The sequence below is a fragment of the Mandrillus leucophaeus genome, unplaced genomic scaffold (assembly GCF_000951045.1).
Source record: "Mandrillus leucophaeus isolate KB7577 unplaced genomic scaffold, Mleu.le_1.0 Scaffold736, whole genome shotgun sequence".
NCBI classification, from domain to species: Eukaryota; Metazoa; Chordata; class Mammalia; order Primates; family Cercopithecidae; genus Mandrillus; species Mandrillus leucophaeus.
In genome coordinates, this window is record NW_012107986.1 from 313,901 (window position 1) to 337,558 (window position 23,658).

At 47.3% G+C, this 23,658-nt stretch overlaps 1 protein-coding gene across 1 annotated transcript in view; it reads left to right on the forward strand.

Annotated features, from left to right (window-relative positions):
• PRKCE (protein kinase C, epsilon) overlaps positions 1-23,658 on the forward strand; it is a 362,682-nt gene that overhangs the window by 313,454 nt on the left and 25,570 nt on the right. The window contains exons 11-13 of the mRNA XM_011965747.1: positions 5,824-5,962; positions 11,718-11,906; positions 20,033-20,179. Of these exons, the coding sequence (XP_011821137.1) occupies positions 5,824-5,962; positions 11,718-11,906; positions 20,033-20,179 (475 nt within the window). The remainder of the gene's footprint in view (positions 1-5,823; positions 5,963-11,717; positions 11,907-20,032; positions 20,180-23,658) is intronic.

Sequence of the window (23,658 nt, forward strand, 5' to 3'; positions counted from 1 at the left end):
GTTGTAGGTGGCTGCTATTACTTTAGGTATTATATCCTCATTCATGCAATATACAGAATATATAGAAGAACATATATGTATGTGTGTGTATATATGTATGTGTATATATGTGTGTGTATATATACATATGTATATATGTATAAATATATATGTGTATATATACCCCCCCCCACACACATATATATATAGAGAGAGAGAGAGAATATATAGAAGGAGGAAAGAAAAAGAAGAGTAAGGCTCTTCCTTTTAAGGAGACTTCCACACATCTGATTGCCTAGAACCTAGTCACATAACTACACCCAGCTCCAAGCGCAGCTTTTTTTTTTTTTTTTTTGAGACAGAGTCTCGCTCTGTCGCCCGGACTGGAGTGCAGTGGCCGGATCTCAGCTCACTGCAAGCTCCGCCTCCCGGGTTTACGCCATTCTCCTGCCTCAGCCTCCCGAGTAGCTGGGACTACAGGCGCCCGCCACCTCGCCCGGCTAGTTTTTTGTATTTTTTAGTAGAGACGGGGTTTCACCGTGTTAGCCAGGATGGTCTCGATCTCCTGACCTCGTGATCCGCCCGTCTCGGCCTCCCAAAGTGCTGGGATTACAGGCTTGAGCCACAAGCGCAGCTTTTAATTCTAGTTCATGGCTACGTAGCTATGTGCCTGGCTTAAAAAATAGAAAGTAAATGTTCTCTTACAAAGGAAGAAAGTGAGAATAGATATTGGGACAACCAGCAATCTGCCATAAAATGTCATAAGAAATTTACAAGATCTATATGAGAGAATTTTAAAATACTTCTAAGGGACACAGATGACATGAAAATGGAAAGACACAAAGTATTATTGGATAAGAAGGGAAGACTCAATATCATAAAAATATCAACTCTCCCTAAGTTAATTTATAACTTTACACATATTCACAATAAAGACATCACCAGGATTGTTTTTTAACTAGACAAATGATTCTAAAGTTCATATGGAAAAATAAACAGGAATGGCCAGGAAATTTTGAAAAATAATAATATGTAGACTGGTACTACCGAGTGTTAAAAGGCGTTATAAACCTGCAATAATTAAAAGAATGTGGTATAGAGTGATGTTGTAGAATAAAAGGTACAGGAAAAATCCAAGTGCATGAGAGGATTTAGTACTAGTATTTGATGAAGGTGGCATTTCAATCAGTGAGGAATAGTGACCTATTCTGCATATGGTATTGAGACAACTTACTAAATTTCTGAAAACAAGTGAAGTTGGATATATATCACACATCTTTTATCAGAGCAAGTCCCAAATATATCAAAGACTTACATTTATCAAATGAAAACATAAAAGTACTAGGAGGAACCTTGGGAGAATACTTTTATAACTTTGAAATGGGTAAAGCCTTTCAAATTAAGACTTAAAATCCAAACCCATGTTATAAAACATCAATTCAATTACATAAAAATAAATAATATTGGCATGACAAAACCACCATAAGCAATGCCAAAAGTCAGACAAAAAACTGGGATGTTTGCAATTCTTATCTTACTGTAGGCCCTTTCATGCTTGAAGTTTGTTTCCTAATATAGAAAGAGCTCCTAAAAATCGATAAAAAACAAACACCACAAAAGAAAAATGGGCAACAATTCATGGAAAAAAAATACAGATCTCTTTTGAATATATGAAAATATGCTCAAACTTACAGAGAAACTTAATAATATAATGAGATATTGTTTTCACCTATCAAACTACCAAAACTTGATAATATACCATGTTGGCAAGGATGTGGGAAGCAGGCACTGTCATATGTTGCTGATGGAAGTATAAATTGTTCTGCCTCCAAGAAGGGCAGTTTGGCGACATCCATCAAAATTCACATTCTTGTAGTACCTGATTCAGAAATTTCTTTTCTAGGAAATGTGTACAGTTACCTTCACACATGTGTGAAATGTCCTATGTAGACGGTTATTCACAGCAGCATTGTTTGATAGCATATGCTAGAAGTATCCTAAATGTCCCCCAATAAATACAGTGGAGTATTATGTAGCCACAATAAAGAATTAGAAGGCTCTGTAAGTGCCAAGACAGAAAGAGCTTCAATATATATTAAGTGCAAAAGATAAAGTCCCAAAGAACGTGTACAGTATAGTTAAATGAGGGGAAATGAATATATAATCATATTTTCTTATTTATATATAAAGTATGATCAAGAGAATATACAGGGCATGAATAAAAAGAAATCGCCTGTAGAGAGAGAAAATGGTGTCAGGGAATGGATGCAGGAGGGAGAATTTTTACTGCATGCCCTTTCATACTTTTTGGTTTTTTGAACACATGAATGTATTACCTATTGAAGAAAAATTGAACGAAACTGTAAATAGATAAATGAGTATAGGCTAGTCACATTGGCTCACATATTAGGAAAGAAATTTTGCTGGGTTTCCCCCCCTCTATTAAAAAAATGACCCCCCTCTTTAAAAAATGTCCCATTCCTCAAAAGTACCCTGGCCTTGCATTTGAGGACCGAGTACACAGGGACTAATATCTGGGCAGTTGTCCCTCTTTGCAAAGCTGTCAGTCTCCAGCAAGTTTGATGAGTACTTGCTACCTGCCTGACCATGTCCCCTGAACACTGAACACCATGGGAACCCTCAGGAGAATAGACAGCCTGCCCGGTTCTGCCTGCCAGCAGGACCCCAAAGTAAGCAAGGCTGGGAAACCATTATTCCCAATCTTCCTCCCCAGGAGTGTCTACAGGCCCCTAGCAAAGAGGCAGCACTGAAAACATACAGCCAGGAGACTCCTAGGGCAGGAATAAGGAGTGGAAATTCAGAGATCCTGGGGTAGCAGTGCTGGTAAGAAAACCATGAAGGAATCTCTCAGGGAAAGACTAGCTCTTTCTCTTCCTACCACCTTCCACCTCCACTGCATCTTGCCCCTACCCCCACCCCTGAGCCATCATAGGCACTGGGCTTCCCTGAGCCATCCCATCCACTGAAACCCCACTCATGAACTGCTTGCCACTGAGAGCCCAGTGCCAGGCAAGTTTAGTCCCAGAGGTGTGAGCTCTTTTCTTTATAATGGAACTGAAGACCCCCCAGAGAAATAGAAAGTCCTGGCAATGGCCCTTCTGGCTCCCGGAAGTCTTTGGACCCACTCTAACTTTTTCTGTCATTAAGGAAAGGAACATAAGTCCCTAACTCTTCCTGGACTTGGTTTTACATGGACAGTTAGAGTTTTCAAGAAATACAGAGGGGTAATTGGAGGAAGTGACCAGGGGCAGGCTTCAGGCCTCAGTGGCAAGACAGCAGGAGGAAGCATTTTGGCCAGGGCCTCCCCTAGTCACAGCCAAAGGCAGCTGCTGCGTGCTGCCTGCAGACCATGCTTGGCTGTGGCAGCCACCCTGGACCACATTTCTCCTGGGGAGAAGAAAGGGTAGAAAGCAAAGGGAGGGTAAGCTTCTGGGGCCAGTGCAGGGGCAGGCAAAGAAGAGCAGGAGCTGGGGAGCAGTGAGGCCTTCCTCCTCCTTTGCCCCGCCTGAGGCAACCCCAGGCAGAAGGAAAGGCGGAGCCTTGCAGCCTGAGTCAGAAAAGGGGCAAGGTTCAAGCTGGCTTGGAATCTTCTGAATCCACTCAATTTATGCAAAATTAGAAGAAGTCCTTCCTGGGACATAACAAAGGCTTTGAAAAGAGTGCTTAGGGGGTGGCATTTGGGGTATTTTATGAAGCTGGGCTTGGTGACTGGCATTAGAGGAAGTCAACCAATGTGAAGGCAGGAGAGCAGAGGAGCGCGGCACACAGGGACAAGGATGCTGGCTTGCAGGGCAGATCCACCAAGCCTTCACCACCTGTAATCACCTAACTTCTTCTGGCTTCCATTGACTTATTTCTGTAAGGGTAGTTGCCACGTGTGCTTGTTCTAGCTCACAGTACTGTGCAATGGAACTGTTTAATGGAATTCACAGTGCTGAGCGTGGACCGTGAACTGCGAGGTGCTTCCCACACATAAAGAAGCATCATTGTTGTTCCTTTTTCAATTAGTATCACCATTGTGCTGATTGTGTGTGCCATGGGGGTTGGCAGCACTGGATACTACAAAATAGAGGAAATAGAGGGGCATGTGACTCAGTGGGGCCCCAGCTGTCAGCTTCTCAAGGACTCGGACATTTGCAAGTAGGCAGACAGTTCACCCGGTTCCCTTGAACTTGGTTCCTTCATGAAGAAAGTGAGTGTGACAATGTTAAAGACCTTCTACTTTACACACATCATCAGTCCTTCAAATAAGCCTACAAGCAGGAGCGTGTCATTCTGATTCACCAGATAAGGTCACAGACCAGCAAGGTGACTTTACCAGGACAAGGCTGCAACCAGTGCTACAAACTCAGGCCCTGAGTCCCAACCCAGTATTTGTCTCACTGATCCATCACCCATAGCCAGAGCTGGGCCTTGACCACACACAGTGGCCAGGGTCGGGGTGAGGGAACCCTGGTCCCAGGGGCTCAGCTTGGTTGGGCTCACTGTTCTTTCTGTAGTTCATGAGCATTTGCTTAGAGCAGCACATTTTATATGCTCTTTTCTCTCAAGAAGTCCCAGCTGTAAGCAGAAACGGGGTCATGGGTACAATGCAGGCAGGTCCTAAAGTGCTTCCTGCCCCACCTTTGCACTCAGGCCTGGATCCCCGGCAATGACCGGAGTTCACATCTTGACACCAGCAGGCCCCCCTGCTTTCTGTGTGCAGAGGAATGGGCCTTATTTGCAAGACCCTTCACCCTCCATCCCAGAATGGCTGTTGCGGGGAGCCCAGGGTGGAGACCACAATGCAGTCTGGGTTCTTCTACGGGATCAGGCTTGCAGGTTGCAGGCATGGTGGCAGGGAATTCTTACCTAGAACCCCAAAGTGTAAAACAGGCCCCAAGGGAGCTGCACTGCTCGAGACTGGCATGCCCCTATGGCTCTTGCTTGCCGCACAGAACCACGTGGGCTCTGTGGGTCCAGGTGATTATAAGCAATGTGCTTGCCTTCCTGCCTCCAGACCTTTCCCCCACCCAGCCTGCTGGCCCCTAGGAAAGAGATCTTACAAATGCGTTGTGCTCATGCAGGCAGGATGCTTATTGCTGTTAGCATGCATTTCAAATTCTTTTTCCTAGCATTCCAGGCTCTTTGAGCAAAACATTCCTGTCTTGCTTCACCATTCACTGCGGCCCAATTCTCTGGCCTCCTCACTACCTTTTGCATCAGATATACTGGCCTTCTCCTCTCTCCCATCTTCTCTCCTCACAGTGTATCCGACCCTTACCTCCTAGCCAAGTTTCTCTTGAGGGGCGCTATTTCCTGGAGGCCCTCACTGCCTGCACTAGCTGTTTGTGGTCTCCCGCTCTGACACACAATAGCTCGCTTGGTGCTCTATAAAGTAGCGCCTGACTCTTAGGTGGTTTTATCTGTTTCATTGATGTCTCTATGTGTCATGCAGGGACCCCCAGCTGATCCCCATGGTTAGTTCATGAGGGACAGGGGTAGATGCTTCTTTCTTTCACAGCAGGGTCTGATTAATATGAATATGGGTGCATAGCAGGGCTTCCATATATACCTACTGACTTAGATCTATGAAACCACAGCAGTTGATATATTCCTGGGGTTACGGAAGTTCCTCCCTCTTGCTGAAGAAAGCGGAGGTGCCATTAGGGGCTGACTAACGTGAGAGAGAGCCCCTGGACTCAGATGGGTTTCAAGAAATGCAAGCTTCTTTCAGGACTTTTTTTCTGGAGATTTCCCTAAGATATGCACATACCTTCAACTCAAGAAGATTATATTGGGGTGAGTGGCATATTGACAATATGATCCTGGCCTATCTTGCAGGGATTTGAAACTGGACAACATCCTTCTGGATGCAGAAGGTCACTGTAAGCTGGCTGACTTTGGGATGTGCAAGGAAGGGATTCTGAATGGTGTGACGACCACCACCTTCTGTGGGACTCCTGACTACATAGCTCCCGAGGTAAGACCTGTGTGCAAAGGTTCACCTCCTCCTGGTGCCAGGACCGAGGCAGGGGTCCAAACCCATGCACTGGGGTCATCTAGTGGTACTGGGGGAAGGCTCTGGAAAACCAGGATGGATTCTAGGGAGGAGGGAGAAAAGAGAAGGTAAGAAGTTTGCTGATTGATATCTGTCAAGAAGTCCTAGTGTTGGGGAGATGATGAGTGAAATGAGAGTAACAGGCTATTTCCCAAACCTGGGCAAGTTCTCATTGAACATCTCTTCCCATCCTCGTCCAGAACCACCAATAAATCTTTGACCAAGAGAAATTTGTTGACTTTTATTACTGTTTTCATGTCTTTAAAATCAGAATAGGGTGGGCACAGTGACTCACGTCTGTAATCCCAGCACTTTGGGAGGCCAAGGCAGGCAGATCACTTGAGTCCAGGAGTTCAAGACCAGCCTGGGCAACATGGTGAAACTCTGTCTATACAAAAAATACACTAATTAACCTGGCATAGTGGTGCAAACCTGTAGTCCCAGCTACTCGGGAGGCTGAGGTGAAAGGATCAATTGAGCCCAGAAGGTTGAGGCTATAGTGAGCCATAATTGCACCATTGCTCTCCAGCCTGGGTGACAGAGCAAGACCCTGTCTCAATTTAAAAAAAAAAAAAAAGTAAAAAATAAAATCAGAATAAAGGAGCATCACTGATCACGGGAGCACTTCACTTTATCAGCTATAATTTACTAACAGTAAAACCAGGAACTGTTTGCCATTTCCCGCATAGTGGCAGCTGTACGCTGTGGGTATGCAGGATGGAGCAGGAAGAGGAGAGTGACTGCGCCTCATTGTATACAGATATCAGAGATATTCACTGTGGCCCATTCCCATAGGTCGCCTTTCGTGAAAGTTGTTTGGGATGTTTTGCTCGGCATGAAGTGTTTGTTTGCCTTATTCCTGCCCAAACTGAGAGATACCTGGTGTGATATGATTCAGGTTTAAGACATGGCCTGTCATAGACAATCAAAATGATCTTCATGGTTCTGAGACATGTAAGATAGGAAAGAAGTACCAATCCCCACTAACATCGCCCATGGCGGATCAGATAGGTATTAGCCCATTCAGAGCTCATTTCTTTCAGTGGGCATTGTTAGAGCACCTGCTAGGCACAAAGCAATGTGGGGATAAAGAAATCACTGAGACACTTGTCCTGTTCTAAAGAAACTTTTGGTCTAAAGGGAGTGACAGATAAGTAAACAACTAATTAAGCAGAATAAATAGGCACATAAAACAAGATGGTATCCTCAGGGATCAGGAAAGGCTTCTTGGAGCACCTGGTGGATGAATTGAGTTGTAAAGAATGAGGATTTCCTTTGACGGAAGGGGTGGGGAGGGTATTCCTGAAAACAACAGGACTGGAACGGGGGCAGGACAGGAAAGGAGGTTCAATGTCGCTGGGCCCTGGATCCTTTGAGGGTAGGGTCTGTGTTTCTAATCTGGGTACTGCCAGGATCCAGCACACAAATCAGGCTCTTATAGAAAGGTTTGTTAAAAAATGAGAACTTATGACATTCCACCATGAGCAAAGACCAAGGGACAAAAACATCTTGGGCTTTTCCAGGACAGTTAAAAAGTGTAGCTAGATCATAGGGTTTCCTGGTATTCATTGTAATGAATGAGATTGGGATAAAGACCCAAGAAATGTGGCTTTGATCCTGTAGTATCTGTGGACCCACTTAGGGTTCCAGTGGAGGAGGGTCCTAGTCAGATCCATCCCAGGAAGAAGGCAGGCCACAGCCATGCAGATCAGAAGGCAGGGAGTGAGGGACTGACGGTCAGGAGGCTTCACAGACCAGACAAGACAGGGGAGGCCTGAGGAACATCTCGAAGTGAAGGTGATGAGTAATAGGTGGTTTCCCTTTAGAACCTTTATCTTCTAAGAGATCTGAAGAGTAGGGATTTCAGTCTCTCTGCGAGTGTATTCCCTTAGCAAGAACACTAGGAATTCAAACTTCAAGGAGCAATAAATGAAAGTGAGAGCTTTCAACAGGGAACTGCTTTTCTCATCTTCTTCATTCATTCTTCATTGTCAGAATACTCAGTTCCAGTTCCTCTGTAAGTTGATTCCAGAGTCTAACAGTTGACAGCCCATGGTATAGTTAAGGACCCAACCCAAGACAGAACGTTCACTTTATGATGAACAAAACAGCCACTCAGCTTTCATGAAAAGCAATCCATTGATGAGACTCACAATGAACAACTCTGATCTCTGTTCACAATGAAGTACAGACACTCCTCCTTCCTGCTCTAGCCTTTGTGCCCACTATGCAGAAACATCTCTGCACTGGCAATGACAATCCCTGGTCTTGCTGTAGGCAAATTACAGCTGATAAAGGTATTGCTGCCTTCATCGAGGGCTACTGGGAAGATTAAATGAGATTATGCCTCTAAAGCATTAGCCCAGTGCCCAGCCCACAGGGAGTGCTGGCTAAATGGTGGCTTCATTGTTATCATCACTGTTGGGTTGTGTGATGGGATAGGAAACACAATCCTGAGAATTGAGTCTTGAGTCCAGACTTGTCCACAAATGCACACATGTGACCTTGATGAAGTCACAAAATGTTTTTGAGTCTCAGGTTTCTCATCTTTCAAAGGAACCATAACTCCTGCCCTACCTACCTCATCAAGCTGCTTTGAGAATCTGAGATTAGAGCATGGAAATGCTTGAGAAAGCAGAAGCCTCTATTCAAATGGGAGAGGTGATAAGCTGCTGAGCTAACCTCAAAACCAGAGACACCGTCGGAGGCAGGAGCTCTGCCCCAAGGCTTCTCTTCCTACCACATGGTATGCCCCGTGGCAGCCCCTCTGCTTTCTCCACTCCCAGCCCCTGCTCCCCAGGAAGTGGCCACCAGCCTTTGGTAATGGCATCATCAGGCCTAATGCCTTCTCCCTTCTCCCCAGCTCTGATGCACTTGAGGGGTTGGCCGCCACTGCAGGTGCCTTCCCATGGCATGGAAGCCTTGCCCTTCTGCCCAGATCCATTGCCGACAGTTAAGTAGGAAGCAGATAATTAGAGCCAAGCCTAAAAGGAATCTTACAAAAGATGCCACCCAAAACGAGAAGGCTGTGGAAGGGGCCTAGAGCGGGGTGGCAGGGTGGCTCTGCAGTTTCCACAGCACCATCCAGCCTCAGCACACACAAGCCACCTTCTCCCCACCCCTTGAAGGCACAGAACCCAGCTGCCTCCCTCCGAGAAGCTGGAGGGCGGCCACTGTAGCACCCAGTGTGCCCTGAGCCGGAAGAGAAGGGAGCATGCCCGGTAGATACACACAGTGGCCATGCATGCTAGCCAGTCACAAAATGTTGACTGTCTCCTGGTGATAGAACAGGCTGGCCACAGCAATGGGCTCAGGAGCATGTTACAGCTCCTACCCTCTGGTACCTTTTAGTTGCACTGGGGAGACAGTTGGCCATGAAAAAATAACTAACAACGCAGTGGTATGTGGAAAGTGAGAAAGTGCCTGCAACTCGTAGGGACAGGCAGGGGTCTTAAGTTGGGCGCTGTGTCTTTCCAGGGTGAGGGAGGAGTTGGCATTGGCTTTGGAGCACAGAAGAATCGCTGGCTCCTCCGGACAGTGGAGCCCATGGCTCTGACCTTACAGCTCGAGGAACACTAACCACTGGGCTTAGACCAAAGGTATTAGCTAAAAAGATTACCAGACCCAAGTAATGTAGAGTTGGCTGCATTTGCTCACATTCCTTTTCATTCCAAATTCAGAAGATTCCTAAACTGTGAGTGTTTTAACTGTTTCTAAATGTTTCTTCTATCCAAATCTGTCTAGTTAATCCTAAGCAATTTGTAATCTCTAGAAGGGTATTTTGAGTAGACCACAGAAAGTCCAGATACTTGAATTCAGCCTCCTCTTCCCTGGCCACCATGAAATCTGAGAACTAAATTGGAGCCTTGTCCCCAGCCTGAGACATTATCTGCCCAAGGTGTCCTATGGGCTGGAATGATGAGGCATGAACTTTACCTTGTTTTTCAGGGTCCTCAAAGTGTTCCCCCTTTCAGGACATGCACACCAACCTTATTTCTCCTTCACTTTTTGAAATTCTTTATAGAATTATGGACCTGGATAGGCCATCTCATCCACCCTCCTGTTCTGGGCAGAGCCATGCCTAATCCTACTCTAATAAGAAGAGAAAATAATTGTGGAATGGGAATATCACTTCATGATCTCTTCCTTGTAGAGGGGACAGCTCAGCATTTATTTTTCCTCTGAGCCAAACACATCATTGACCTGCTACATATTTTATTTATATATGTTATATTTTAAAGGCATACTGTAAAATACAAAGCTCTCTATAACTGAAAGGTGATATTAAATTCTAGTCTTTTCTATTGGATCTCGTCTCCATATATATATATGATATATATGTATGAATATATATGTGTGTGTGTGTATATATATACACATCATTGACTTGCTACATATTTATATGTGTGTGTGTATCATGTATTTATGACATATGTGTATGGAGAGCAGACCAAATAGAATAGCCAATCAGAAAAGATCCTTTTTTTTTTTTTTTTTTTTTGGAGATAGGGTCTCACTCTGTTACCCAGGCTGAAGTGCAGTAGCGTGATTATGACTCACTACAGCCTCAACCTCCCAGACTCAAGTGATTTTTCCACCTCAGCCTTCTGAGTAGGTGAGACTACAGACATACCACCATGCCCAGCTAATATTTTTTTTTTTTTTTTTTTTTTAAGAGACAGGGTCTTACCATATTACCCAAGCTGGTCTTGAATTCCTGGACTCAAGTGATCCTCCCACCTCAGCCTCCCAAAGTGCTAGGATTACAGGTGTGAGCCACTGCGCCCAGCCAGAAAAGATGTCTTGTATTCAGTAGCATCATGTCATACATGCATTTAATCTGAGTGAATTTGACTCTACACCTTTGGCTAGAGGAAAAAAGAGAGACAGAGAGCATAGATAAGACAAGTGACTGTTGTCAAAGGCAAAATGTACCAATCAAGGAGATGGTTTGATTCTGGCTATTACAATAGGGGGTTCATTAGTGAAGGTGGCCCCAAAGGAAAGGAAGGGGGCCTAGGGTTTCGTAGAGGCAAAGCGGGGGATTCCTCAGTGTATCTTATGGGAATCATGATGAACAATAGAGATGGGTTTTTTCTTAGAATATGCAAGAGTATAGTAGTCCTTTATAGGTAGACCGTGACAGGGTGGGGAGACTTATTCATTGCAGTTTCCTCTCCAGAAGCACAGGGCTCAGGTAAATTCAGTGTCGCACCATTTAAAGAAGACCTCTGCTCACCTTTCCACTCAGGCAGTGAGCTGTGCCCTGCACTGTGTGTGAGATGGGAGATGTGACCTCGCTGCACTCTGAGTCACTTACAGCTCGCTCGTTCTCTCAGTCTGCATCGTGCTCCCCTCTCCCTGATTTTAGTGTCAAAATATGCAGTTTTTTCAAATGTGGCCCTCATGCCAGTCAGGAACTTTCTCTGGTGCTCATGTTCCCATTGGAAGACAGACTGTCGATATTGACTTTGGAAAGAAGATAGCCGGCCCCCAACATAGTGCCTCCAAACTCAGCTGCCACTGAATTTGCTGATTTAGAACTTCACATGGACTAGGACTCAACGGTAGGGAGGAGTGACTTAAAATTGAAGTCCTTCCCACGGGTGTTCGTAGCACGGGTGTCACTGGGGTGGGAGCCTTTGATGGTGCCTGACATTGCCGGTTTCCTGAACAGATCCTGCAGGAGTTGGAGTACGGCCCCTCCGTGGACTGGTGGGCCCTGGGGGTGCTGATGTACGAGATGATGGCTGGACAGCCTCCCTTTGAGGCCGACAACGAGGACGACCTATTTGAGTCCATCCTCCATGACGACGTGCTGTACCCGGTGTGGCTCAGCAAGGAGGCGGTCAGCATCTTGAAAGCTGTGAGTCCCTGCCCCTCACCCATGGCTGTACTCTCCTGGGCTCCTGCCCTACACACACACACACACACACACACACACACACACACACACTCCCTTCTCCCTGTCTCTGTCCAGCTTTCTCCCTCCCACTTCTGCTCATCACCATGGAATGGGAAGGACTAAGGGCAGTTGCCACTGGGAGTTCAGGCACAGTGCAGAGGGCTGCTGCCAAGAGAATGGGGCGTGAGATGACTTGCTCTTCTGGTGGGAAAAGGAGCACATGTCTGTGCTTCCTGAGATGAGGCACTGTGTACATCTGTGTCCTCCAGCCTTTCAGAGGGAACAGAAGCAACTCAACTTTGCTGACATCACCTCTGCCACTTCCGTCACTTCCTTACCTGTGGCCTGTCTTCATCAGGGACCTGTGAGGGAGAACAGAGAGGAGAGGAGGGAGGGTGGGCACTGCCCAACTGTGTCCATGACAGCATCACTGTGGCTCAAGAGCCAATCAGAAAAGATCTGGCCCACTGGAAATTCATGCAGTCCCGCTGGATGTAGACACATAATACAGAGACTGACTCTGCCCTAGGAATCATCCCTCACATGGGAAAACCCCTTATGCTTTCTCAGCACAGCCATCTCTACGAGGTAACAATGCTTGTACTGTGTCAAGTGAGTGATGTTACCTGTACCCTTTTGAAATCCGTGAAAGCTGAGGTGCAGGGAAGTTAAGCAAGAAGTCTGCCCAAGGTCACCCCTCTGAGCTAAGACAGGACGAGGGTGACAGCCCAGGGACCATGACTTCCAGAACTTGGCTTCTTCCATGCATCCGAATGCCCCAAAATTCAGTCGTTTGCACATTGTAGTCACAAAATTTGCTATCTTCAAGTGTCTTCTGCACTATTAGTTGCTTTTCTTGTTCTTTTAATCAACTTCCAATATTTACCTGATTATATGTATTTTACGAAGAATTTTTTTTTTTTCTTTTTTGAGACAGAGTCTTGCTGAGATGGCCAGGCTGCATCATAGTGGTGCTCTCTTGGCTCACTGCAACCTCCTCCTCCCGGGTTCAAGTGATTCTCCTGCCTCAGCCTCCTGAGTAGCTGGGATTACAGGCACCTGCCATCATGCCTGGCTAATTTTTGTATTTTTAGTAGTGACGGAGTTTTACCATATTGGCCAGGCTGGTCTTGAACTCCTGACCTCAGGTGATCTGCCCACCTCAGTGTCCCAAAGTGCTGGCATTACAGACATGAACCACCACGCCCAGCCTGTATTTTACAAAGAAATTTTATACCATTATCATAGGTAGAAAATCAGTATCCCTTGCCATAATGAATTAATGTAATTTTTTTTCAAGATGGATTCTTGCTCTGTGGCCCAGGCTGGAGTGCAGTGGCGTGATCTCAGCTCACTGCAACTTCCACCTCTCAGGTTCAAGAGATTCTCCTGCCTTAGCCTCCCGAGTAGCTGGGATTACAGGCACACACCACCAGGCCCAGCTAATTTTTGTATTTTTAGTAGAGATGGGGTTTCGCCATGTTGGCCAGGCTGGTTCCTAACTCCTAACATCATGATCCACCCACCTCAGCTTCCCAAAGTGCTAGGATTATGGGCGTGAACTACCATGCCCTGCCTAATGTAAATTATTGTATACAAATTTTTGAAAGATCTAAAACCATTTTGTAGGTATCTGAGGATGCATGTACCATGTTTTAGAAAATTCCACATCAGAACATGTTACCCTTTTCTGTAGTTTTTTTTTCTCCTTCCTTTCCTTTTTCCCTCGCCTCATTCCGTCTTTCCCCTCTGCTCTTACTCTTCTCCCTCTCTCTTTCATTCGTTCATTCGATGAACTACTATCTATTGAGCGCTTCCAACATGCCAGGCATGGTGCTAGATGCCGAATAAGTATTGGTGAGCCCTGGTCTCTGCCTTGTGAAGTTTCCAATCCAGTGAGATTATTTGTTATTTTTAATAAATTAAAAATATATCAATATGTAGCCACAATTGGGATAAGAGAAGTGAAGGAGGCAAATAGAGTATGTTCATTCATGCATTCATTTATTAAACAAATATTTATTGAGCATCTAGTAATGACTATTTTATTCATTTATTCCATAAATATTTATTGGCAGGCATTATGCCAGGCACTGGAGATACAGAGAACACAGTCCCTGCTAACAGACTAGTGAATAAATGAACAGACAAATGACTGTATATTATACTCAATGGTAACAAGTGCAAAAAGACACATGCAGCGGCTCAGCCAATGAGGAGTAACAGGCTGCATGGGGAGTTCTTGGGTCTGGAAATGCCTATCCCATGAAGGGACACTAAGGGGAGGTTTCAGTCAGGTGGCTACTTGGGGGAAGGATGTCTGTTCAGAAGGAACAGTGAGTGCGCATGCCTTGGACTAGAAAACATCTGCCAGGGTGGACAGCCCAAAAGGAGCTCAGGGAGAGTGGGTGCAAGGAGGGTGATGGGATGGCGGTGTCTGAGTATGCAGGGCTGCTGCTGCTTCTTTTTTTTTTGAGACTGAGTCTCACTCTGTCGCCCAGGCTGGAGCACAGTGGCGCGATCTCAGCTCACTGCAACTTCCCCCTCACCAGTTCAAGAGAGTCTCCTGCGTCAGCCTCCTGAGTAGCTGGGACTACAGGAATGCAGCACCATGCCTGGCTAATTTTTGTATTTTTAGTAGAGACGGGGTTTCACCGTGTCAGCCAGGATGGTCTCGATCTCCTGACCTCGTGATCCCCTGCCTCTGCCTCCCAAATGCTGGGATTACAGGTGCGAGCCACTGCGCCTGGCCTGAGTATGCAGGGCTTCTTATGCCACCATGAGAGCTTCTATTCGATTCCCAGTGCAGGGCTAGCCCTCGGAGAACCAGGCAGGGGAGTGACCTGGCTGGTACACCTAGAAGGTAGATCTAGCTGCTGGGGAGAGCATGGTTTGGAGGGTGCCTCTCCTGCCAGCCTCCAAAGTCCTCCGCCCTTGCCCCAAGCCAGTGAGAAGGCCTCAGGGGTACTAGTCTTATTTAGGGGAACTAGTTTGTCCAACTTTCCAAATTCAATGTGTGTTCTGGGCCGGGCCTCTCACTCCGAGCTTGGTTCTTGCTACTCATGGAAATGACTTCTGTTGCACTTTTCTGCCTTGATGTCTTCACACCCGCATTTCTCCTCGGCCCCCTGTGGCTCTTTGAAGCTTTCAGGATCCCTGCCTTGGAGCCTCCCAGCCACATTCACTGGCTCAGTCAAGCCCTTCTGTGTTAAAGCTCTCCTTGTCCTTGCCCTCTGGGACTGGGTCTCCTCTGGTGTTGGGCAGCTGCTTCTCCATCTCCTTTGCTACCCCTTCTGCTGCCCTCTGAGTGCTGACGTTTTCAGAGGTTGACTCAGTAGTGTGTTCTCAGTGAGGCTTTTTTTTTTTTTTTAATACAAAAAGCTAAAACTTGTCCCCTTCCCTATCCACCTTTATCCTGCTCAGTTGATCCCTAATAGCAGTTTCACTTTCTAATCCACTATATGTATATTATGTATTATGTTTATTGTCTGTTTTCTTCCACAAGATTGAGCTTCATGAGGGCAGGAACGTTTTCCAGCCTATTTCTCAGACACATCCCAAGGACTGAGAACAGTGCCAAGCACATTGTAGGAGCTGTGTAACTGGTGAAAAACAGAAACAGCTCTTAGCTCTCTGTTCTTCCCATTTTATCACAGATTGCAAAGTTAAATGCCTGCAGGAGCCCAGCAGGAGCCCTGGAAGGTGAACAGGACTGGGTGGGGCAGGGTAAATGGAGACTCCTGATGATCCCCTAGCAGCAATGAGGACCTCACCTCACCGGATCTGGCTTTCCAAGAGAAGCACAAAATCCAGATTTTTATGTAAAATCTCGAAACGTTAACTGATTATAACTAGTTCAATGAAACGATTATAACTAGTTCAACTGAGAGCCAAGGAAAACTTCGACCTGGGTGCCTCTTGGGTGACAGTCTTTGAGGGACCCCTGCTCTTCCCAGCTCCTTGCTGGTGTCACTCACCGGCCCCTGTTCGGCTCCTTCATGGATGGATTCTGATCACCGCCTCTCTTGTTCCTCAGGCCTGGGCCCCGGGTCCCCTGGGTACCTTGTGCTCTCCCCTGCACTGCACTCTCCCACCTCCCACCCTGCACTCAGGAAGGGGTATACCCAGCCAGACCCATCTTCCAGCCTCCAGGCCTGTGTTTCCGGTTCCCTACTCACTTCCTCCCCTCGGCTGGCCAGGGGTCCCTCACATTCAGTATACACCCAAACAGCTCTGGATGGTCCCCCTCAAATCTGCTCACTCTCAAATTCCGTGGCTCAGTAAATGGCACCCTGTCTTCCTGTCTAAGCAGACCAGAAATGGGGTGCTATCCCTCTGTCCCCATCACAGCTAGCCAGACATCAAGTCCATTCCCCCTGCTAACCTTTTCCATCTGAGTTACCTTTCTCCACCCTCCTCCCTACTACCCCCATCGGAGCCACCACCACCTCTCCCTTGGTGAACTGCAGGACCTCCTAACTGGCAGGCGGGTGGCTCTTCTTGCCTCCTTCTCATCTCTGTAGAGTGATCTCTTAAGAATGCAAATCTAGCCATTTCATGCCTCGTCCCCTACTTAAAACTCATCACATTGTGATTAAAGATCTTTATCTTCCACACAGCCTCCAGGGTCCTGCATCAGGCCCCGCCTCCCCCTCAGCCACTCCCCCTCATCTGCTGGGCTCTGCTGGACTATGTCCAGGGCCTATAGAATGCAAGTGTCTTTAGTGTTCCTTCTCCCCGACCACTCTCCCCCTGTGCCCTTTTTGCCTAGGTACATTCCTCCTTCAGGTCTCAGCCTAGGTGTTGCTTCTCAGGGAATGATTTGCCAAGTTCCTTGCCCATCACACTGTCAGAGCCTGCTGTGCTTCTCTGGGGGCGTTCATCACAGTCTTCGCTAATTGATTCTCTAGCAATGACATATTTCTTCTCAGCCTCCCTTACTCTTCTACATGCCCCGTGAGGGCAGGAACCATGTCTCATCACTCACCACAGCACTTGGTGCAGAATGGAGACTCGTGTGTCCAAAGGATGGAGAGGAGGGATTTTCATCGATGAGTACAGGGCACCTGCTAGGCCAGGCATTCAGCGAGACTCTCAGTATCCAAAAGGGGCTCCCAGCCTCTTCCATTCTGACTTTCCTACAGGAAAGCACTTTAGGAAGGGCACGTCACCCAGTGGGAAGGAGCATTGCTTAGGGGGACTCAGTTGTCCAACTTTTCAAATTCTGTTTTGTTCAGTTTATATATTTAGGCCTTAAATATTTCATTATTTGCTTGCTTGTTTGATCGCATGCTATTTAAAAACACACACACACGAAGCATAAAATGGGAAACAGTGAAAGGTGTCTGTCTCATCCTTGCTTCCATCTGCCCATTTCCCACACACTCTCTACTTATGTTTTGAGGCTTTTACATATCCTTCTGGAATTTCTTTAGATATATACAAGCAAATACAAATATAACTTATTTCTTTTTTCTGTATTATACAATTGTAGGAATGCTGTACACATATCTCATTTTCCTGTCAGTGGTGTATCTTGCTTTTTCCACTCAATGAGATCTTGCAACAGGCATATCTTCACTGGTTCTGCCTCTACTTATACTTTGGAGCTGCAACTCCTGCAAATCACTGCAGAGAACTCTCTTGGGTAATTAACTTGGGGTGGACATGGGAGCTTTTGCCTCCTGATTCCTGGAGCCCCATCTCTTCCCAGGTCAGCTGAGTAGCTAAGGGAAAACCTCAGCTGCACCCGAGGCCACCGGAACACTATGCCCAGCAGAGCTGGCCACTATCCCAGGCCCCAACACCAGCCCATCACATCTCCCTGTGAGTCCCCTGCCAGCATACCAGCTGAGCCCTTTTATTTTGGAGACCTTAGAGCAGTGGCCTTTAACTAGGGGCAATTTTGTCCTGTTCCCTTAGACATTCAGTAATGTCTGGAGATATTTTTGGTGCTGCTGGCATGCAGTAGGTAGAGGCCATGGAGGCTGCTAAACTGCCTGCAATGCGCAGGACAGCTCTCCCCACCCACCCTGCAAAGAAGTATCCAGTCAAAAATGTTAACAGCACGAAGGCTGAAAAACCTTGACCTACAGAGATCCAGAAGTTAGAAGTCATGCCTAACCGGTTAACCAGTTCGTGAGGGTGAGACGTTCATGAGAAGAGCATTTTCCCCCTGAGAAGAGCGTCTGGCTCAGGGGCAGCTTCCTGAGATGCCCAAACCTCTATGTTTATCCCTGACCCTGATATTTCCCCTCCCAGAAAAGGGAAGACGGGAGGAGCTGAGGAAGTGAGGAGTCTACTGCACCCTTGGCCTCAAAACACTTCATGCAGTCACTTGACTACAGGGCCAGACCAGGATTTCCATGACTCTAGCCACTGGGCTGTGTCTCCGAGGGCCTATGTGAAGGTGATGCAGAACTTTAGAGAAGGCCATTTGTATCATAGAAGTATGCAGTGCACAACCTGCGCAACAGTAAGTGGCTGTGCCACAGTCTCCCTCCCTCAGCACTGTGCCCTGAGACCCAACCTTTAGCCCCTCACTCCATCATCACGATTTACTGAGTGTACAATGGGAACCAGGCACTGAGCCAGGTTTGGGGCAGATAAGACAGATTCCTAAATCATAGAGCTCACCAAGGGGAAGAGATGTTTAGACAAATTATAATTTAAATAAACCAGAAGCATGGGGTCTACGGTATCAACAGAGGAGGGAATCTAGGGAGGCTTCACAGACGAGGTAGCATTTTGAGTAATTCCTAGAGAAGGCCTAGGGACTGGAAAGGGACTTTCAGCCAGAGGGAAGAAAGAATGCAAAAGGACAGCAAGGTAGATAGACAGGGTTCAGGCTGAGGAGCTCCTGTGTGCCAAACTAAGGAGTATGGACGTCATGGTGGGAGCCATCCAAGGAGTTAAAGTAGGGGTTACCTTGCTGACTTGTAGATGAGAAAGATGAGGCACACTGGTACCATTCCTGACTCACGCCTACTCTCCACCCCTTTTACTCTTTATCTGGGGCTGTCCCCTCCAGTCGCATTGAACTCGAGGCCAGGTGCTTTGGTTCCAAGGGCACCAGGCAAGAAATGGTTAGAGGCTCTCTCCCTTGCTGATTAAGCCTGAAATTATACCAAAGATGTATTCCTTTGGATTATAGTTTATTCTCTCAAGTTCTTCTGTTTAGATATTCAGCCTTCACACTATGAAATGTGACATTTTGTCTCTAACACACATACATACACAACACACACGTGCTGTTATTTCGGGTAGCTATCAGAAATATTTCCACCCACTGGCACTTTTTTCCCCCAAGATTTTATTGGTATACGTGTGTTCGATTAAATTAATGTTTACCCTCAGGACTGACTCGTTTAATAGGAATAACAAGTTCACCTAGGTGTGTGAGGCACACAAGACACCACCCAGAAAATATAAAACACATCTATGTGATTTTTACCTAGAAGCATCGAAAAGGAATAAGCCTTTTTCTTGTTTTTTATCTTTTGACCTTCATGAGCATTTTGTGTAGAGATTGCAAATTCAAACATAAAAACAGTGGAGAGGGGCTGGGTCCAGGAATAGGAAAGGAGCAGGAGGAGGTATTAATACATTTGATCATTTACCTGGTCCTTATTCCTTACCTCAGAAAGGACTGTTGACCTCTCCCTGTAAATGAGTTTATTAGACCGCAGTCTCCCTGATGAGAAGACCTGAGAATCTGAGGGGGATCAGAGAGTAAGAGCCAGAGTTCCTAATCCCAGCTTGGCCCCTTGCTAGCTGGGTGACTTCGGCCAAATTAGCTGACCTCTGTGTGCTTCTAGTGCCTCGTTTATAATATAGAGACAATGATAGTACCTCATAGGGTGAAATGAGTTGATACATGTACTAGGTCTAGAATGGTGTCTGGGACATAGTCAACTCTATGTAAGAGTTTAAAAAAAAAACTCAACAGATGTGGCCCCTGAAATTGCAAAGAACAGACTCGGGAGGCGATGCTGAAGATGCTGCCTTGGCTGACGTCCATCTGTCCCTCATAGCCTGTGCTGGCCAGGCCTCTGTCACTAATTCCGACTCTGTCCTCATCCCCACAGTTCATGACAAAGAATCCCCACAAGCGCCTGGGCTGCGTGGCATCGCAGAACGGTGAGGACGCCATCAAGCAGCACCCATTCTTCAAAGAGATTGACTGGGTGCTCCTGGAGCAGAAGAAGATCAAGCCACCCTTCAAACCGCGCATTGTAAGTTGGTCCCCGTGCATGCTCGGCACTGTGGGTCGGGCCCAGGTACTTGCGGGGCAGGCTGCGTGCACCCAGGAAGAGCGGTCAGGGGATGTCTATTACAGCAACAATGACAAAGGCCGGAGGTGGCTGAGGCTCTCCCTAAGACAGTGTCTTTAGGCCCCACATGTTTGCTGTTGAAAACATGTAACCTACTACAGCAGCACCCAAGATGATGATTTACATGGGCCACAGGACACCTTTTGTGTTAATAGAGATTCAATTTATTTATTTAGATTGAAAATGACTAATGACACTAGTTTTCTACGTATGGCAGAGACATAAGGTTTCTTTATGAAGAACTGGGTTTGTTTTCTAAATGGGTCAGTTTAAAGGCAAATATTAATTAAATATTAGCCGTGGTCATTCTGTGGAACTAGCACAGAGCGCGAAGCTGGGATTCACTGACTGGCAGCGGGAAGGATGGTCCTGCGGGGAGCTTCTGGGAGGCCCACTGCGTAAAAGCGCATTTCTGTGAGATACCCTGTCCCTTCTCGGCCGCACTTTCCCTTCTACCTTCCAGATTCTCAGGCCTGCTGTGATGCCAGTTGGAGGGGGCATGTAACACAGGGCAGTTGAAGCTCAGAGCTTTCAGTCTGGGCTTGATTCACAGAATAAAGACCGTGTCCTGGCAGTGGCCTTCTGCTGGAATGGGACGAGGGTCATGTTGCAGTCCTTAAAGTTATATAGTGTATGTGTCTTAATTCTGTTGTGTTGTAGCCCATTGAAGCAATCAGTCATTCAGACTGAAAACTGAGGTAGCCGGCTGGCAGGCTTGCTGGGAGGTGAAGGGGATGTGCAGTGTAAGAGTTTACTAGGCAGGGGCCCCAGTGCTGTGGGGCTGTGGAACTGGGGTCCCAGGCAGGGAAGACTTGCCATCAGGCAGTCAGCCCTCGGTCACCCGGCATACTGTCAGATGAGCCCCTGCTCCCCTTCTCCAAGTGCAGAAAAGACCTTCCTGTGCCTTGTGAACCATCAGAGAGGAATTCCATTCTATTCAAGGAGATTTTTTGGGGAGCCGTTACTGACAATGTTGTGATTCTTAGAAATGTTCCACGGTGGGAGTGGGGGTGGGGGATAGTGTCAGTGGACGGGTGGGGTCCAGGCCACAGCCAAACTCGAGCACATGGGGTTGAACGTCCCCGGATGCTTGGTCGCGTCACCACTCCTCATTTGCTTCCTCCTTTGGTTTTCATGTTTTCGCTGGATAGCACAAGCTTGGAACAGCCCAGATTTAGGATCACCTTCTTTCTTTGTGAATATCACTTCCTCTTCAGCCACACCACCACAGCTCCAGGCCCACTATTCCAAGCCAGGAGGGCTTAGAGTCTAAGCTCCCTGGGCCAACTGTCCCCTGCTGCCACAGGGCTCCCTGCACATGCCACAGCCTGCCCGATGGCTGGGGGCTGAGGACCTCTGCAAGTCACCTTTAAGGACAGGATTAACTGTGCCCCTGGCAAAATAGGGGAAGTAGGACCCCAGAGGCCTAAAAAAGGAGGAGGAGAAACTAAAGGCTCAGATGGTAGGGTGAATTTTAATTTCTCTTTAATCTAAGTTAATCAACCCAAAGAAGAATGAGAAGTAGGGCTAAGAATCCAGGCCCAACTAACAGAAACGCAGGATGAGAGTGAAGCTGAGGGGATTATCAGTGCAGGGCTACAAGATGACTTAAACTTGAGTCTCCAGATCTCAGCAAAACCACATTAAACCAGGCTTACGGAGCACCAGGCTCCAGCTGTACTGGCAGAGATGCAGGAGCAGCCCCTTCCTGCTTGGGGAAGAGTGGGGAGGCCCAGTGGAGCCCCAGGGGGCACCGTCAGCAATGGGTGTGAGGAGAGAGAGGGTCTAGGGTGTGGCAGAGGACGCCAGGGGGTTTTGTTGAGAGGCCACAGGGTGGGAAGGAAGTAGGGAAGAACCTTAATCATAAAAGACACAAAGGGAGTTTTAGAGTGTGGATTCATGAAGAATCATCTCTCCCTGAGGTACAGCAGATTCCAGAACACTGCCAAAGCCCTTTCCAAAGCCCTGGCAGTCACAGGGATTCTCACTGGGGCTCACAACTTTCAGCTTGAGACTTTGAGCCAATGAAAGTGCAGGGCTTCTGAGAGGCATCCCTCTTTGAGCAGCACGTGGCAGGAAGGGTGTGAAGAACAGGGGTGAGGTGAACAGGTGCGGGGCTGAGGGATGGGGAAAAACCTAGACAGAGAGGAGAGAGGAAGAGAGGGAAGGACAAACCGGGAGGGAGGCAGGCACATGACTTACTCCACTAACATGCAGGCGTTGCCTTGCCTCAGACAGGCAGGGAGCCCCTTAAAGCTCTCCCTGGCCAGAAGTGAAGGGTCTCCTGTGGGCAGGGGTATGAGGGGGCCTGGGAGCCAGTAGGAGGAAATACATCCCTGAGTCAGGGGTCAGGCAGGAGTCCACCTCTGCCTGGACGTCTAGAGCACAAGGGACCTGTGCTTTCTGTCCTTGGGCCTCTTGAGAGTTCCCTGCTGGGAGTAAAGAGCAAGAAAGACCCTGTTTGTTTTCTTTTGCCTGGAGGGTCAAGGAAGCCTTCAGGGTCCTTATCACCCCATGAGAGGCTGGCAAAGAGAAAGGATGGGGCTGTCCAGGAGCTCCCGCCAATTTCAAAACTGCCTCAGTCTTCCTAAAGACTGACTTCGTCATTGCCTTGGAGGGATCTCCTGTGCATGTTCCCACTCCCCCTGCCTCCCCAGACCTTCAGAGTTCACCTCAATGCTCAATGCTGTGGAGAGGGGCGGGGTCAGGGGAGAGGGCATTGATTAGGTAAGTTTGAATTCAGTTGGGAGGAGAGAATTAGAACATCTGGAAAAAGGAAGGCTGAAACGGAAAGCTGACGTTGTTTAAGAGGTGTTTCTGGCCACACTTGGAGCTGAGTAATGTTGATCCTTAGAGAGTTCTCAGCTGCAGGTCTTTAAAGACTTCTTCAAGTTATTTGAATGTCTGACATTTACAACCTTGGCGCTAGAGGTTTCTCTCAGGAGAAATACCAAAATTGGGGGAAAAAAATAAAAAAGAGCAGTCCACATCTAGTTAGCAGGAAAAGTGACCCAAATCTGTCCCTAAGTCGAAAGCTCTTTTCTGAAAAATGTCAATGGCACCAGCCCGAGTCATCTGTGGGCTTGTGTAGAAAGAGCAGAAATACATTTTAAATAGGATGAAAGCCCAAGGAGTAAAGCCCATGGCAGTGATGCACATACTGCGTTTCCCATCTCAGAAAGCCTCAAAAGACTAACGGGAAAACTCACTTGAGGTGTTCATGCGCCATCGCACCCCTGTAACCAACTCGGGGCTGAGCCCGGGGATGTGGGTGCCTGCCTAGCTCAGGTACCAGCAGTGAGGACAACTCTGTGCTGCGTGAGCAGAGTCAGCCTTACCATAGGCAAAACAGATGGCCACCCACAGAGGCCACTGGAGAG